Source organism: Typopeltis vanoorti, chromosome 8 (assembly GCF_054136105.1).
Source record: "Typopeltis vanoorti isolate ZY-2024b chromosome 8, IOZ_Tvanoo_1.0, whole genome shotgun sequence".
NCBI lineage: Eukaryota > Metazoa > Arthropoda > Arachnida > Uropygi > Thelyphonidae > Typopeltis > Typopeltis vanoorti.
Genome location: NC_143556.1, coordinates 28,389,403 through 28,407,906, shown reverse-complemented (window position 1 = coordinate 28,407,906; position 18,504 = coordinate 28,389,403). Strand labels below are relative to the sequence as shown.

The window sequence follows — 18,504 nt, the reverse complement described above, 5'->3', positions numbered from 1 at the left end:
AGGAGGGGTGATATGATTGAGACGTAAAAACTTCTGAAAGGGTAATACAGGTTATCGGTAGATGGAATTTTTCATTTTATGGAGGGTATATGGAAAGGACAAGAGGACATCCTTGGAAGTTAAAAATGAATGCTATCAAGAAGGGAATGAGAGACAGTTTTCACTCCAGAGTGGTGTATAATTAGAATGACTTCATTGAAAGTGGTGAGTGTCTTTGAACTTCACTGCATGAAGCATACTGTCATTGTGTTCAAAGAAGAAATCTGCAAGGTTACAAGGTTAAGAATCATGCATTTCCTGTGTTAGGTTTTCCAAGTCAAATTTCTTCTCTTAGCATGATTCTTTCTTCAACCTCATCCTGATCCTCAGAGTTGGAACAAACAAGCTCCGAGTTAATCAACTGTTAGCATTAATTAAATTGTTGTCCTCCTCCTACTCTAAGTCCTCAGAACCTACTACTGGCCCCTCCTTTATTTCTGTGATGGTTTTCTTGTATTGTTTTTTTTTTTTTTTTTTTTGACTAAAGTCATGCACAACTTCTGGCCACAAATCCTTCCAGTGTATTTTTATGAAGAAGAAACTGTCAGCTATGGCGAAGTCCTTGCTAAACTGAATGAGGCTGATGTTGTCATTACTGTCCATAGCCTCAACAATTTGGTCCACACTTTAATCCACACACATTTGTGTAGTAGTTGGGCTTAAAGGCCTCGATAACCCCCTGTTCGAGTATCTGGATGAGGGAGGATGGTATTAGGAGTAGAAAGACCACCCCTTATTCATAATTTGTGTGTCCTGGAGCAATTCTTCGAATCACCGCTTGATTCGAAGAAAAACACTGCCCAGCAAGGAAGAGTTTTAGTTTTGGGAAGATATAGAAGTCAGAGGGAGCCAAATCTGATGAAAGATGTTTTTCTTCTGCAAACCGGGTCTTTTCTCACGAATCTTTTCGTCCAGTCTGTTAAAAGATCAGAATAATATTCCCCGGTTATTGTTTTACCCTTTTCAAGATAATTAATAAACAAAATGCCTTTAGCATCCCAAAACATTAATGCCATGACCTTTCAAAAAAGAAGACAAAAAAGTTCCAAAGAAGATAAAATTGGTTCCATCAAAGCTGGTGGAACCAACTTTGTCTTCTTTGGCACCGAACAACTGGCTTCTGTCCACTGTTTAGACTACTATTTGGATTCTGGTGGGTAATGGTGAACCCAAGTCTCATCCAGAGTAATAAATTGATGCACAAAATCAGTTTTATTCTTGTTAAAATGCTCCAAGCACTGTTCAGAGATTTTCATGCGAGTGCACTTTTGATCTTCTGTAAGCAAGCGTGGCACCCATCTTGTGCAAAGCTTTTTCATTTGCAATTCTTCATGCAAAACATATCCTACACTTTCTTTTGAAATGCCTATAGTCTCAGCAATTTCACTCACTTTGACTCGCTGGTCATCTAATACTATATGCATGCACTTGCTCAATGATTTCTGGTGTTGTTACACTTTTTGGACGTCTTTCACATGGATCATCTTCAATGCTGGTACGTCCATGTTTAAACGTGGCGGCTCATTTCTTAATTGTTGAAAAAGAAGGAGAAGAGTGCCCATAAACTTTTATGAACTTCAAATGAATTTCTTTTGGCATTAAACTTTCTTTTACAAAGAATTTTATAACCACACGATACTAAATTTTATCCATTTCAAGGGATAAAATACCGACAACACTTTTGCTTCAGACAGCTGTATAAAACAAACTACTTGATAGAATGACTTATAATTTCACTTGGATGCTTATGAGAGATGTACAAACTTAGAAAAAAAATCTTGCCAATAGTATTGCCATCTATGGTTGAGGCCAAGAACTTTCATACCACCGTCGTAGTAGCACAGCATAACCAGATCTCGTGCCATCTTGAATCCTGGGCCTTCTTCTGTTCGATGCTATACAGGCACAGTAATCTTCTACCAGAATAAATGCTATCTCACTAGCACTGAAAATCTGTTCAGTTTTATATCCCTTCTTCTTAGTGGCTTCTTGAGAAGCACAAGGCAGGCCTTAGCAGCCTTGTGATCAACTAAAGCACTCGTCCATAATCTCTATATTGAGGATTGAATAACGCCTCTGGAATTTCTGGAATCAGCCTTTGATGGCAATAAAAATAATTTCCAAGATGCTGCTGATACAAGGAATTTGCTGCTTAAATCTGTTTGTAAAGGCCTTAGCAATATCATACCAATGTTTACAGGCAAGCTTTTCTTGTGCTGGTCTTCAATCCAAATGAACATTGCATTCTCCATTTTTAACATCACCATTACTTTCATAAGCTGCATGTTTAGCTGTAAGAATTCCACCAGTTTGCACCTCCTCTCTGATCTCAGTTTCTTGTTTTGTTACATATTGTATGGTACTTTCATTGACATGTAGCCTATGTTCATTTACATGAGAGCTTCTCAACATTTATCTAGAATCTGTACTTTCTCATTCAAAGGCATCACTTTCTTGGCCATTTTAAGCTTTTGCCTATCACTACATACATTCAGTACATATGGGTATTCACATAAGCACAGTACTATTTTAATCATAATAGCAATACATAAAGGTCATAAGCCATCACAACTGCCAATGCAAATATAGAGACCAAATTGTACACACAAAGAGAACAAGCTACATTACAATACGCATAGTAAGCTAAAGTCACATTAATTTGGCCTGACCCATGGCGAAAAATCTACTACATCAAAGCTAATCCTATTACCTATTTGGCAAGAGAGTACTCAAAGATACATTAGAATGACAACAGTTTGATGCTGTAATAAATTTAGTTTAATCATTTATCCAAGTGTAAGCAAACAAAGTTTGCACCTGAAGTATCTTGATAAAGGATTAAACTAAATTTATTATAGTCTAACCAAGTGGGAAAAAACTTCCAACATCTTTCTCTAAATCCAGAGTAATTTAATAATAAGGTGAGACACCTTTTGGCAACTCGTATAGGTCAAGATGACTTCTCCATTGCTTCCACCTTCATATCACCACCTCTGGGTCTGGCTCCCACTGAAGAGACCTCAATAAAGGTTGAAACCGGTCTGGGTAGTGGCCCTTCCCTTAATGCATAGCATTATACATGCCTGCAAGGAGATGTACTTTGCATTATGGGAGAAACTAAGACAAGGAGTGATGACAGTTTGGTCCACCTTTACCACGAGTTGCCTCAGTCCTGAATATACTTCAGACGCAAACTTCGTTTGCTTACACTTGGATAAAAGATTAAACTAAATTTATTATAGTCTAACCAAGTGGGGAGAAAACTTCCAACAGTATTGATGCTGGCTAATATATATGAAATAAGAGCCAAAATTATTGCTTGGAGGACTTGAAATAGAAGTAGTTAGTTGGACTGTATGTGTGCCATAACGTTAGCTTAAAAATCCCAAGAACGTGGATTGCATACATAATTTCTGTTTCAACTTTTAGGACAAGCAATAATTTCAACTCTTATTTCATATATTGGCTACCATTAATAAGCTTTTTTTTTTTTTTGTCTGAACAACAACAAATGTTTTTGCTTTAATTTATCTGCAAATCGACTCTAGCTAAACAAGTAATAGTACTAGCTTTGATGTAGTGTTCCCCCACCCCTTTTTTTTTTTAACTAGAAGTCATGCCAGTAGTGTTAACAGTTGACCAAATTAGTGAGACTTCAGCTTACTGAACCACTCGAAAGATATCAATATCCAACAATAACATAAGATTCTCATTTCACATGTGTGTTCTTACCATATGAATTTATGTAGATCTTTATGGTTGATGTTAGCAATGATAGCACAACATCCTGAGCAGAAATCTAGCAAGTAATTATAAGCATTGCTCTTTTCTTCAAACATTTTTTACATATTTGAGATTTATTTCTCACTGCTGTTTCAGTCTTCAACAAGAACCAACTTTTGCTTTTTTTAATTTGACATATTATGGTATTATTTTCAGTTTTCTAAGATTCTCTTGGCATTATGGCCATTTCTGCATCAACTGTAATATTGTCAATAACACAAATCACTAATATATAAAACCTAGATTTCTTCAACTTTGTTTTGGCAACTATAAGTATTTAAGTCTTATGCTAGCGGCATTACTCATCCAATCTGCATAAGGACATCACTACCACTTTAATAAAGTCACAGATGAAAAAAATTTAATTACTGTAACAAAATTTGCTAATTGTTATAATTGATTTCTATACAGTACATGGAGAAATACTTGTGTGAGTATGTTGTGTTGAATGTACTGTATATTATACTGCTTTGGTATTTCAATTAATAATGATGTAATTTTTGGTAGATATGGTTTATTATATAGCCTTAATTCAGTGTGAACACCACATACCAAGTCAAATGTTGATAAACTTACTTTTAAATATAATGTTATAGTAAACTAATATCACCAAAACAAACTAGGGCAATGGCGGGCAAAATGCTATTATTCCAGGACATAATATGTGTATGCAATGTATTCACCATCAAAAGTGAGCGACTTGTGGATAATAAGAGGCAAGTGTGTGTGTGCGTGCATGTGTGTGTGTGTCAAAAAGAGGATGGCAGTGTTGTCAATGGTTGTGAAGAAAGGCAAATAAGAGGCTTGCAGAGAGCAAAGACAGGAAGACACGGGTAACTAAAACAGAATGAAGCATGAATGACCAAAGCATGGTGGGCTGAAAGAAAGAAAGAAAGACAAGATAAACAAAGTAAAGAGAGACCAAGGGAACAGAATAGTAAGGCAGCTTTGATGAATGAAAAAGCAAGCTTATGAAATCTTTCACAGAACAAAGTGTGAAGTAAAGTTTTTGGAAAGCAGCAGGACAAAGAATAAAAAAAAAGTGAAAAAGGCAGACTAGACTAAGGAGATATTGCAATTCTGCAATTTGGAGTGTGATTGATGATTGTATCACTAAAATGTGCTTCCCTGGAGAAAAGAATGAAAGGTATTAGTGAGACTATTAGATATATAAAAAAAAAAAAAAAAGGTAAGAGCCGATAATTTGGCTAGAATGAATGATTTAAACGGTGAAAGTAACAGAATGCAAAAAATGGTTATAGGAAGAAGCAAAAAAGAAGAGTAAGTTTGTAATTCTTCTGATATGAGACGGGCCATAATTGCACAAGAGTCAATAAACTGCTGGACTGGTTTGCCAAGTACAAACTCTCCAACCAACAGGTGGTGGGTTCATATCCCACTGTGCGCACGGATGTTTTGTAAAGTCTGCTCTGGACAAGTTTGTATAGCTCCCTGAGTTTATAGGGCTTGTCTTAAAAAAGTTGCATAGGAGGAATTGTGTCAAGTTTTCAGATATTTTAGGAGTGAACCGGGATGAAAGACCCGCATACCTGATAAACTACATCTGAATGGATTTGAAATTAAGTATCGGAAAATGCAGGCTTCCTCAAATTAAGCCGGAGAATGTTTGAGAATAAGAAAGGTCATAGAATGTTGAATACGGTTCCTCTGTTTTCACGAATGAATGCGACACTCATTGAAAGATTTAAGGGTACCTGTGGATCCAAGAAAATATTGCAATGCATATAAACTAATGATAAAAGTATCAGGAACAAAGGTAAAAAGCTTTTAGGTTTAGGTAACTTGAACTGGCCAAAAACTACAGACATTAGTGAGATTTGGTTGATGGAGTAAGATATCTCAGGAAACAGTATGTAAAAAATATTGTATTTTCAAGGAAGACAGAGCTGGGAGGAGAGCAATTACTAATGGATAGAACTGTAAGCAGTAAAAGTAGTTAAGCAAGAATGCAGGGTTGTGAAAGACATTGGATTTGAAGCTATCTGGAGTGAGAAAAAGCAACTAACACAAGACAAACATCTTTTGCACCTCTTGACCTACTGCTATGGATCAAGCAGTAGAAAAGATGTGTAGGAAAGGACATATGGGAGAGGGAAATGAAGTTTATGCAGCTACATGAGTGTATGCACTGGCAAACAAGTGTTCTATGGGAAGTAGGCAATGTTACAAGAATATGCCAGAAATGTGTACTATTAGAAGAGTGTGAAATGTTGAATGCAAGTGATATCTGAAATGAGTGAACAAATGAGATGGCTTAGCAAGTAGTGATGCATGCTAAGCATAATGTGAGTAACAATGGAGATGTGAATGCGAGAAGGTGACAGCAGCATGAAATATGTAAGAAAGGTTACCTGGTTCTACAGAGATGGAGAGACAGTTAAGAAAATCCAAAAAACGTGCAAAATATCTCAAGTCACTTGGATTTTAAGAAACACACTGAAAAAGAAAGTTATCACCCTCTTATAAAGAGAGATATGGCTGATAAGGCTCAATTTTATTTTTTTTTTTAAATGTGGTTCCCACCCATGAAAGGTTATTTGCAAACCTATAATATATTTGTATGATGGATGAGCTAAGGATACAGTTTTAATTTTTTTTTCAATTTTATATATATATATTTTTAATTTTATTTTTTACATAATCTGGAAACTCTGCTCTAGAGACCAAACATAGAACTTTTTCAAGTCACCTCCAATTAGTGGGGTGGTGGTGGTGGTGTCACACTGAGCAACTAAATTCATCTCCCACCTGAAGATGATATGAACATCCAATGCCCACAGCGGGATTCAAACCTGTGACCTGCTGGTTGGAGAGTGGCTACATCGGGACTACAGTGCACAGTTTAGTCACTAGGGTTTCCTGGGGATAGGAAAGTGGTGGAGAGAATTTCACAGAGCAGTCACCATTTTGGCGATTGGTCTGTGGAATGTTTCCTATAAGAATATATTGAAGTTTGTGGGTTACAAAATTTGAACTTCTAGTGAAAAAGACCAGATGGAATGGAGAAGATCACTTCAAAAGACAGGATGGTAAGCTAGTTATTTACTCAGATGATAACTCAAAATATCATGGGGTAGCTGTGATACTGAAGACAACTCAGGCAAGAAGCCTTCTTGGTTATAACCCCATTAATGATAGGATACTTTCTATTAGACTTATGGCTAAGCCTACCAATTTATCAATCGTGGTAGTTTATGCACCCCCACACAGACAGGCCTGAAGAAGAGAGTGAGGAACTCTATGAAACTCATGAACTGTTTTGGACTGCCTACCAAGGAAAGACATACTTTACATCTGAAGGGACTTAAATGCAAAAGTGGGAAAGAGTATGAGAGTCAGGTCAGAGTGTGATATGTTTGGCCTGAGTGAGTGTAACACACGGGGGTGAAAGACTGACAGAATTTGCTTATGATAACAGATTAGTTATTACCAATATCCACTTCCAGAAAGACCCACGACGAACCTATACATGGATATCTAATATTCATAGGTCAAGGAACCAGACTGATTACATCCTGGCTCTCCAGCAGTGGAAGATGAGCGTCTCTGATGTGCATACTTGTCCTGGAGCAGATTGCGGTACAAACCATCAGCTAGTATTTCTAAGACTCTGAAAACTTCCAGGTCAGGCACATCCCACTAGATTGGATGTTAGAGTAATTCCTAGTGGATTCACAGAAGAAACATCAACTCGGTTGGATGATTTTTTTGGAGACCAATGAGAAGAATTCACCAGAAATGCTTTGGGAAGGAGTCAAAGTGATAATACAAGATACAGCGAAGAAGTATCTCAGCCCAATAAGAAAATCGAAAGACCATGGATATCAGATTCAACATGGAAACTAATCAAAATAAGGTGGTTGGGAAAACAAAGAGACACAGGGACTGAAGAATATAAGAGATTACATAGAGAAGTCAGAAGGGCCATTAAGCAGGACAAGGAAAAGTTCTGTACTAATAAATGTGAAGAGATTGAGTTCGAGATGAGGAGGAATAATTATAAAAGGTTGTTTTATTTAGTTCATGACTTAAAGCACAAGTTTAAGTCCAAATTGAATGACATCTCAAAGACAGGAATGGAACATTACTAACAGAAGAGTTGGAAATCAAAACAGATGGAAAGAATACTGTGAGGAACTGTACAGCAGAGTGGATAACGAAAATGCGAGCCCTCTCAACAAGAAAATTTTGATTTGGAACCTCCTCCATTTAGGCATGAAGTTGAAAGAGCAGTTAAGCAGCTTAACAGCAATAAGGTCCCAGGTGCAGATGAAATCCCAGCAGAGTTAATTAAGGGCACAGGGGATGAAGGAATAAGAGTGTTCCATAGATTGATTACAAGGATATGGGAGACAGGATCATGGTCTAGAGAATGGAAGAAGTCTGTTTTCATATCGCTACATAAGAAAGGTGATATCAAGGCATGCAAGAACTATAGAACTGTTAGTTTAATATCTCATGCAAGCAAAATTTTATTGAAGATCATGCTAAATAGGATTAAGGTCAAAATTGAGGCAGAGATGTCCAATTCAGGTTTCAGGAAAGGTAAGGGCATCAGAGAACAGATCCTTTGCTTTATGTAGATCAGAGAAAAATAAAAAGAATTCAGACTCCCTCTGGTAATGTGTTTCTTAGACTACTCTAAAGCTTTTGACTGTATTGAACATGTGAAACTGTGGGAAGTAATGAAAAGAATAGGTTTTCCCTCAACACACTATCAGGTTGACAGAGAGCAAGAAGCCACAGTAAGAACAGGTGCAGAATTCGCTGACTGGCTTCAAGTTGAAAAAAGAGTTAGGCAAGGATGTTTACTTTCTCCTCACTTGTTTAGCATATATATAGAGAGTACATCATGCACGAAGCACTGGATGGGCTTAAGACTGGAATTAGGATAGGAGGTAGATTGAGCAGTAATCTGAGGTATGCTGATGATACAGTACTCCTTTGTAATGACATGGAAGAACTAGGACTAATTCTTGACAAAGTTAACAAGATCAGTAACAACAGACTTCAACTCAATCCTAGCAAGACAAAGATTATAGTTTTCAAAGGAAATACAAACAGGGAAGCTCTTGAAAAACAAGTGTACCTTAATGGAGAAAGAATTGAGGAAGTCAGCAAGTTTGAGTACCTGGGATCCATTATTAATGTGAAGAATTGCTGTTCAGAAGAACGTTAGGAATGGCTAAAACAGTCCGAGACCTGTCTAAAATCTGGAAGTAATCTATCACTGGGAACAAAGTTGAGGATTTTGGATGCAATTGTTTTTCCAACAGTGACTTATGGATGCGAGACTTGGAACCTAAAGAAGTCAGATAAGAAATGGATATCTGTTTTTGAGATGTGATGTTTGTTACAGAAGGCTGTTGAGGATATCATATACTAAAAGGTGTACAAATGAATGGGTGTTAGACAAGATCAGCAGAACTTTAATGCTCCTTAAGGATATTGACAGAAGAAAGTTAAAATATTTTGAACACATAGAAAGAATGGAAGGGGGAATTCTCAGAACAGTAATAGAAGATAAAGTTCCTGGAAAAAGAGGAAGGAGTAAACCATCAATGAGATGGATGGCTGGTGTGTGTGTGGAGTGACTGATCTTCAGAGAGTTGAGACTCCAGAAAAGCAAACAGGAAAACATGGTGAGGCCTGGTGTGGCACATGTGATGCATCGGAGTGACTATACGGAATCCGTAGATGTCCAGTGAACATATAGATATAGTGAAGAGGGGATATAACAGAAACAGAAGTTATTAAAGGTGTTTCCAAGAGTAGATGCTAAAGAAATTTTCCAATACATGAGTAGATGAGAGAGAGAGATGACAGAGAACAATGACAGGTCATCCCTGAAGGCTGTGTAAGGATCAGAATTTTTGTTCAGAGAGTAGTCAATAAGCAATAGGTTACCAGATATTCAGTCATGAGTGCTTTCTGGATGAAAAACTAAGGAGAGGGAGATGTGATAAGCAATGTGTCAATAATGACTGGTGTGAACCTCTTATGATGAGTCTTCGGATATAATAATTTTAATCATTATCTACTACAAGAAACAATGTCAAGAAATTACATCAATATCTCAATCACATTTGGTTTTGGAATACACTGCTGGCAGACAACTTAACTACCACTAAATTAAAAACTCTTTAGCCTACCACTAGGTGTTCCACTAGATGTTTTCCTTCCAAACGTATAACCTCTTTCCAGTATACTAAGATCTTCATTTTCAAGGCCATAATATTGTGATGTCGCTGACTGGAAGCTTGGAGAAGTACTTTCACTTGAGTGAGATACTAAGTTATCTGGCTCTCCTGCACCCTGCTGTAAAATATTGCAAAATGCTGCATTCTTTACAAAAAAAAAGTAAAAAAGACATGCTGATCAATAGCAACATAAATTGTTTTCACTTTTGGTTTTTGGCATACAGAGTCAATGAAAAAGAACTCTGAGATTGAGGTGTAAAACAAAACTTTTCTTTTGATGCATAAAAATGTAAACTTTAATGGCTGTCTTGACATGAAAACCATTTGTACCAGCAAACATCTCTACAACAACTAACTACTCCCATCCAGGAATGGTAGATCACATATGGTGATTGCTGCTACAGATGCAGGATGTGTAGTACACATACACATCTCTCGCTCTCATGTAATATTAACTCACAATTGACACAGACGATGTTTTTAACATAATTCACAATGAAGAAATATGGTATACGATTAAAATTTTGTGGGGGTCATTCATTGTACTGTTTTCCCCCTCTTCAAATCCATCAACTGATAAATTTAGCATTTAACACATGGCAGACATACAGATCAAAATTAAATGGGAATGTTGTCTTGTTAGAAAACAAGATTTGCATCTTTTTTTTTCTTTTTTTTGTGATTCCCATCTACAAAATCTATGATACTCAGTTCCATGTGTGCTAAGATATTATTATATTAAGCAATCCAGATATATATAGATCATGAAACTTTTTGAAACACTTCAGACCTCCGATAAGTGGGACAATGGTCTCATACTGGGTGATAAAGAAAATTTCATCATGAATATACAGTAGTCCACATCACATTCACTTCTGAGATATCACCTAGATATAAACACACTTAAAAACCTTATAACTTCAAATTCTGAAATCATCAAATAGACCATTAATGTAAAATGTAGTTTCCTCCATGAACATATCTGGTTTAAGTGCCTTTCATTTTCATAATCAGTTTCATTTAACATATTTACAAATGACTCATTTAAAATGGTCACTGAGTGATTTTGTTTCTCAGCTGAACTTTGTATGTTGTAATCTTAAGCGCTTATATAACACATTTTACATATGTATTCTTAAATTTTTTATGTTACATGCAGTAATAAATGATTCCCCCCCCCCCACCCTCCTGTATATGTGACATTCTACTGCATCGTGCACTTCCTTCAAATGTTGGTATTCTCTTGGAAACTTTTTCCTAAATGGAGTGCACCACCAGTAATTTGTTTTGTCAGCACCATTTGGTGTTGAGCAGTTACAATTGACTTTAACTCAACATCAAAAGCCCACTGGCTGAATGAACATCATCATACTTGCTAGGTGAAGGAAGTGGGATATGTACATAACAAGTACCACCTGTGCTATTATTGATGCAAATTGTAAGCACTACACCATTAATGTTGCATGAGTAAGGCTCTGATAAAAGATGAGTTGTTGATCTGGTAAGCTTTGAATGAAGTTCTTTTTTTTCAATGACTCTGTATATTATAAAGAAAAATCTACAAAAAAGATTACGCTTCAAATATAATTAAGAAAACTTTCAACTTTGTGAAGAAAATAAATGTGAAGAAAATAAGGTAATACCACAAGGTATTAAATTTTATTCAAGAACAGCAGTTTAAATAATCAGTTTCTCTATTTTTTAGTTTTAAATTAAGATACAAATCCAGTATTTCATATCAATAATAATATGTTATTTAACAAATAGCTAATATTAAGGCCAAACCTGTTAATTACATTTTTTTTCCCTTCAATTACTGTTCTACTGAAACATACTTCTATATATTTCCTTCCCTTATTTTTTGCTGTTCTCTTATCCTTATCAAAAATTTTATTGTTTGGTTTAATGATACAAGGATAGCTAAGGTCATACTGCACCAATCCATGTCACAGCAGTACACAAGGTAATAAATACATAAAAACAATAGCATAAACAGGTATAAGAAATAAGTGCAGAAAAAAGAAATTCATAAAAAATATACATATAAAGCGAGGTGTTAAAAGCTTATGCACATACATATTGTGTGTGTGTGGCTGATATTTTGGCAATATGGAAAGGTTCACCATCAGATTTGAAACTATTAATTTCAAAAATAAATATGCTTCATCTGAGGATTCATTTTACCTTAGAAGACAAGAAAAACAAATCAACTAGCCTTCTTAGATATTTTAATTCTTCCTCAACCAGATGGTAGTTTACAATTTTCAGTGTTTTTAGAAAAGAATCTCATACTGACATTATGCTCATGCTGCTTCTCATCATTTCATTCAAAAAGTTGGAACCATTAAGACCTTATTGCACTGTGCTCATAATTTATGTTCACTGAAGATCTTTTACAGCAAGAATTGAATCATATTAAATCTGCTTTTAGGAAAAATGACTTTAATGAATCCTTTAATCAAGGATGCCTTTAACAGCTTTAGGCCACCAGTCTTCAGATCTCCTGAATATCACTAGGATTTCACTCTCACATTATTAAAGGAATTTCTGCATGTATTGCTAATATTCTAAAACCTCTTAATACTGTACTAAGAGGTTTTGTAAGTATTCTTTTGCAGGAAGATTTCTATTTTCCTTTCTTCACTCAGCTTTCTAGGTATCTTCCAGATCACTGCTCCTGTGGTTTATCTTACTTGTGGACAGGCTTGCAGATCTGCAGCCATCCATCATGAAGAATATAACTAATACATCCAGTACTGTAAACCAGAACATGCTATTGTGACTAAATATAATGTTTTTGGAAGAAAACTAAGCTTTTACATAGAAGTAGATTCATTATAGATTGGCTGTATAAGAAGAGCAGCAATACCTTTCTACACCGACTGAACTTATACAGTTCTGATGATCTTCGGTTATCCTTTTTATGGGAAATATTATTATATCAATTTTATGCAAATTCCAGATTATCTTATTGTAATTTTTTTTTTGATGATTAGTCCGGTACCACAGAACTCACACTTAGTGTTTGTTCTGTGGTACTGGAATTTAATGTTTGATAAAAATTTAAAAATTATTACTATTATTCCAGGTAGTCCTTAGACTCCCTGGAATAATAGTAATAATTTTTACTTTCCAGGGAGTCCTTAGACTCATCAAGGTAGGCCCTAAACATCATGTCCACACAACTATACGACATTCTCACAGTATCTATCATACCTTGCCTTGAACTCACTCACCGTCATAGCACCCACAACAGACTCTGGCAGCTTATTCCACTCATTTACCACTCTAAAAGTAAAGAACCCAGCTCGAACACCCCTGCTAACCACACTCTTGCCCAGCTTCCATAGGTGTCCCCTAGTTCTCCTACCACCAGTCCTGATCTCAAAAATATCCTCTGAATTAATCCTATAGAAACTCTTCAGCAATTTGAATGTCTCAATCATATCTCCCCTCTTCCGCCTATCAACTAATTTCTGCAACCCACAAATCTTCAACCTGTTTTCATATGGTTCATTCCATAGACCTGCTATCATCTTAGTCACTCCTCTCTGGATCCTCTCCACCTCCTTCCCATCAAGAAGGAACCTAGGTGACTGGCACAGTAGTTGAGATGAGGTCTTATCAAGGCTCGGTACAGAGGTACAATAACTTGCTTGTCTCTGCTCGTCAAGGTATTTTTCAACAACCAAGTGAGTTGATGAGCTGATTTAGCTACTTTTGCAATGTGCCCCCTAAACTTCATCTCCCTATCCACCAACACTCCCAAGTCCCTGGCCTCATCAATCTCCCGGAGTACAGTTCCACCAATGTGGTATACTGCTGCTAATCTTTTCATCCCAAAATGCATAATCTTACATTTTGTCACATTAAATTGACCTCCATTATCCTTAGCCCAGAACTCCAAACTATCCAAGTCGTCCTGCAAGATTTTGACATCTTCTGCATTCACTATTGCCCTACCCAACTTTGCATCATCAGCGAACAAATGAACTGTTCCTCTTAGATCCTTCCCTATATCGTTAATGAACAAATTCAAATGCAGGGTCCAAGAAGAGAACCCTGCGGCACACCACTAGTCACAGGCCGTCTTTTGTACTCTACACCTGAATGAACTACTCTTTGATATCTCTCCATCAACCACCCACCTATCCATCTCACCAACCCTATATCCATTCCCATATGTTGTAGTTTACGGATTAGAATTCCATGTGGTATCCTGTCAAATGCCTTAGCCAGATCCAGCAGTATCACTATAAACCCATTACCCTTATCCAGTTCAGCCATTGCTGTGTTATAAAACTTAAACAAGTTACTGAGGCATGATCTACCCTTCACAAAGTCATGCTGTCCCTGGTACAGTATCTCATTTTCATCAATCCATTGCTGTATTTTTCACTTGACTACTATGTCCAAGACCTTGACAACGACTCCTGATATGCTGATCGGTCAGTAATTTGCAAGCGTAGTCTTGGATCCTCCTTTATGTAGTGGAACTATTTTCCCCTCTTTCCACACCTTCAGTACTAACCCAGACCCAAGACTCAGATTAAACAACATGGTCAAGGGCACTGATAATTCCTTAGCCGCTTCACGCAAGACCCTTGCCGGTATATCATCCAATCCTGCAGATGTATTCACATTAAGGTTCTGTTATAGACTATTCACCTCCACTTCATTCATCATAATTCCCATATAAACTAATGGTTCCTTCATTTTTTCAATGTCACCACCTGGATGATATGCTTTTGCAAAGTGCGCACTCAGTAACTCCACTATATCGACCGATTCAGTGACTTCCTCACATCATCATTCCTTAAAATCATTTTACTGTGTAGTTTTTTTTTGCTTGCAGCATATTGAAAGAACTGTTTGGGATTCTCTTTAGCTTGCATAGCCAGTTTCCTTTCATAATCCGCTTCCACTTTTTTTTTTACCACACTCGTTACCCTTCTGGCCTGCACTTTATACCGTTCGTGTGCCTGCTGGTCACCTTTCTCCTTAAATTCCCTCCACAGTTGTTTCTTTTTTTGCAGCTCAAGCTTAACGGTGTTATTCATCCATTTAACCCCTACTTGTTTTACTATTCGACCCTAGGTATACAATCAGCATTAACTTCTTGTAAATGCTCCTTGACCACTTCCCATGCTCTATTGACATCCAGCCCTTGAAGTTGTACGTGCCATGGCACTCATCCAAGCAATCTCCTAAATTTGTCATACTTGGCAGCACGGTAATTCCACATATATCCTGTCTTAATTGAAAATTCCACAACTTTAGCCACCTCCCAGGTCAAGACCTTTTGATCACTCTCACCAATTTGACTGTAATGAATATGACCATGGCAACATGGTCATATTCATTACAGTCAAATTCTCAGATGCTATTACCAGGTAAGCACTCTCACACCCCTAGTATTTTCAATTACATGCTGTCGCAGATAGTTATCCCTTAATAATTGAATAAAATCCATTTCCTTCCTCACATGTCCTCTCCTCCTACCAATCAATGTTACCATAGTTGAAATTCCCTATAATAATTATCCTCCTTCCACTCATTTCATCAATTTGTTTATGCATGCTATCTCCACCATCTATTCCATCACCTGGTCTATAGCAGCACCCAACTGTATATTTTGTTCTGCCAGTCTCAATCTCACACCAAATAGACTCAAATGAGCTCTTTTCACTATCCTGCGATGCAACTTCAATTCTCCTTGGCTGCAGTTCATCAGCTATCATCAATAACACCCCTTCCGCCATTTTATTCTCTCTGTCCCTCCTAAACACACCATAACCTACACATTCTATCCCACTAACTATATCATCTTCCGTCAGCCATGTTTCACTAATGCCAATAACCTGTGGCCAGGAAGAGCCAATCAAGGCCAAAAATTCTTCCTTCTTGTTCCTAATACTCCTGGCATTAGTCCCTTTGTCCCACCCCTATCTTGATGCATTATTCTAACTATCCCATTCCGATTTTATGTCCTTAGTACTGGCTCAGGTACATTATATACATTCTTACACTCAATTATCTCACTGATGTCCACATATCCATCAGATTCATTATAAAAAATGAATCTGATGTTCTGCTTAAGTATAGGGCTGAGACAGATTATGAATATAATTAAAACAGTAATTGCACTCCGTGATGAAATGAGGACAGTAAATTACAATGTGAAGGATGGTTAGTCCAGTACCACAGAACTCACACATAAGCATGTTATCTATTCTCAATAGGAAGGAGTATGCACATTGACTATGACTAATGTGGAGTTAAGTAAGAACAACCTCTTTATGATCCTTGCAAAGATTAGACTACCACAATTTGATTTCAATCTTAATTTAATAGAGAAATATGTAAGTTTTTGTGTTCTGCAAAAAGCTTCCAGTATTTAGACATGTCAGATAAATAAAATAAATAAATATAATCCTACAAGTTTCAGATGTTATCAGAACTCTGCAACTGATACATACAAAAATGTAATACTAAATGAAGACAAACTGTTTCGAATGATATTCCCTAGCGAAAACTGAGGCATACAAATTATTTGGAGCAAAAAAAAAAAAATTGGATGTTGGAATGTGAGGATTATGTATGAAACAACAAAAGCAGCCAATATAGCCAAAGAAATGAAAGACTACAAAATTGAAATATTGGGAATAAGTGATAATATGAAATGAACAGAGATTGAGTTCAGGAGAAACAATAGTATATGCTAGAAACAAAGATAACGATAGGGATGAGTAAAGCGACAATTATAAATGTATATGCACCAAATAATAATGCAGATGAAAAAGAAAGTTTCCATTTTAACACGTTCGCTGCCAACTACGAGTATACTCGTATGACGCTTACCGCCGGCAACGAGATTACTGTACTGACCTTGAAGTGAAAATGCTTGGCTTGTGGAGCTAGCATCAACTGTGTATTCTCACAGATGGTATATGTTCTGCACAAGCCACCAGCATACTCGTATACTCATCAACATCAGCCTACGAGTATACTCATATGACTCTTACCACCAGCAACGAGATTACTGTACTGATCTTGAAGAAGTGAAATTGCTCGGCGTACGGGAACAGACTATGCCGAAGTAGCGTGGCAGCGATCGTGTTAAATTACAAAAAAAAACAATAGATGACACAAATCTGAGAGATATAATTATTTATATAATAGGGATCTAAATGCTAAAATAGGAAATGATAATACAGGCAGAGGAATGATAATGAAAAAAGAGGAGTATCACCACACACATCATCACCATGCTTATCAAGGATTTAAGCCTAGAGTGGCATGTTCTGGCCTTAGAAGTCATTGTTGAATCTCCTAAGAGGATGTCCAGGTTTTCCTTTTTTCTAATGGTTTGTAATTGTATGGAAGTGAAATCTGGGCAATAAAACAAAAAGACAAAGAAAGATTAATAACAGCTGAAATGAAGTTTATGAGAAAAAATGCAAAAGCATAAGAGATTACATAGAGAAGTTCAGACAAGACAAGGAAAAGTTCTATACTAATAAATGTGAAGAGATAGAGTTTCAGATGAGGAGGCACAATTATAAAAGGATGTTTCATTTAGTTCGTGACCTGAAGCACAGGTTTAAGCCCAAACTGAATGTCATGAAAGACAGGAATTGAGTAGTACTAACAGAAGAACGGAAAATCTAAAAGTGATGAAAAAAATATTGTAAGGAACTGTACTATAGAGAGGATAAAGAAAATTTGACAATGACATGTCAACAAGTGGCAGACATGCGTTAGGCATGCATGCATGACACACACACACACACACAGAATTAGATGGAAGAAAAGTACAGTGGTGTAAAAAAATCAATATAACATCTGTCACAGATAATTTTTGGAGTTAGCAACAGCAGTGAAACATTTCTTAAATCTCAATAATGATGGCTGCATTTACCAAAAATTTGGAAATAATTTCAAGACTAGCTTCAACTAACAACTGAAACTTTATATATATATATATATACAACCTAAAAGGGTTCCAAAATAAGGCATTTACTATTTTTGTTCATTTTTGGCTATTACAATTTTGAAATATTTTCATTATAGGTAATACTTGACTATTAGTGCTTGAGTACTGTGAAAAGTCTTTTGTGCTTTGAAAATGTTGATCAGAAATTCAGTGAAATATTAGTAATATTTCTATTTTCTACAAATTTATTCAGTTGACTTCCCAAGATAGCAGCACAGTTTAATCTGTAAACTGTTTCTATATTTAATTTGCTATCTTCACTAAAAAGTGTGTCTAAACAGCCAATATGTTTTACTTGTTCTATAGTTCCTCAACAATCAGGATGCATATTTTTGTCTATTTATGACTTTTGTCTTTTGCTGCAGATTTTTATTCTCAATTTTCATTGGGAATGAAAGAAAGGATTTCATTCCATATGGACAAGATACTACTCAGAGTTATATAAGACACAAGAAGACGTATCTT

The 18,504-nt window shown here is 36.4% G+C and overlaps 1 protein-coding gene across 3 annotated transcripts in view; it reads right to left on the bottom strand.

Moving 5' to 3' along the window:
- Positions 1-18,504, bottom strand: part of LOC150103873 (rab-like protein 6) — a 330,329-nt gene that overhangs the window by 63,795 nt on the left and 248,030 nt on the right. For 2 of the 3 annotated variants that reach the window (XM_090396584.1, XM_090396583.1), the window contains exon 15: positions 9,996-10,161. In XM_090396584.1, coding sequence (XP_090252710.1) covers positions 9,996-10,161 — 166 coding nt within the window. The remainder of the gene's footprint in view (positions 1-9,995; positions 10,162-18,504) is intronic. The other variant, XM_090396585.1, reaches the window with a different exon arrangement.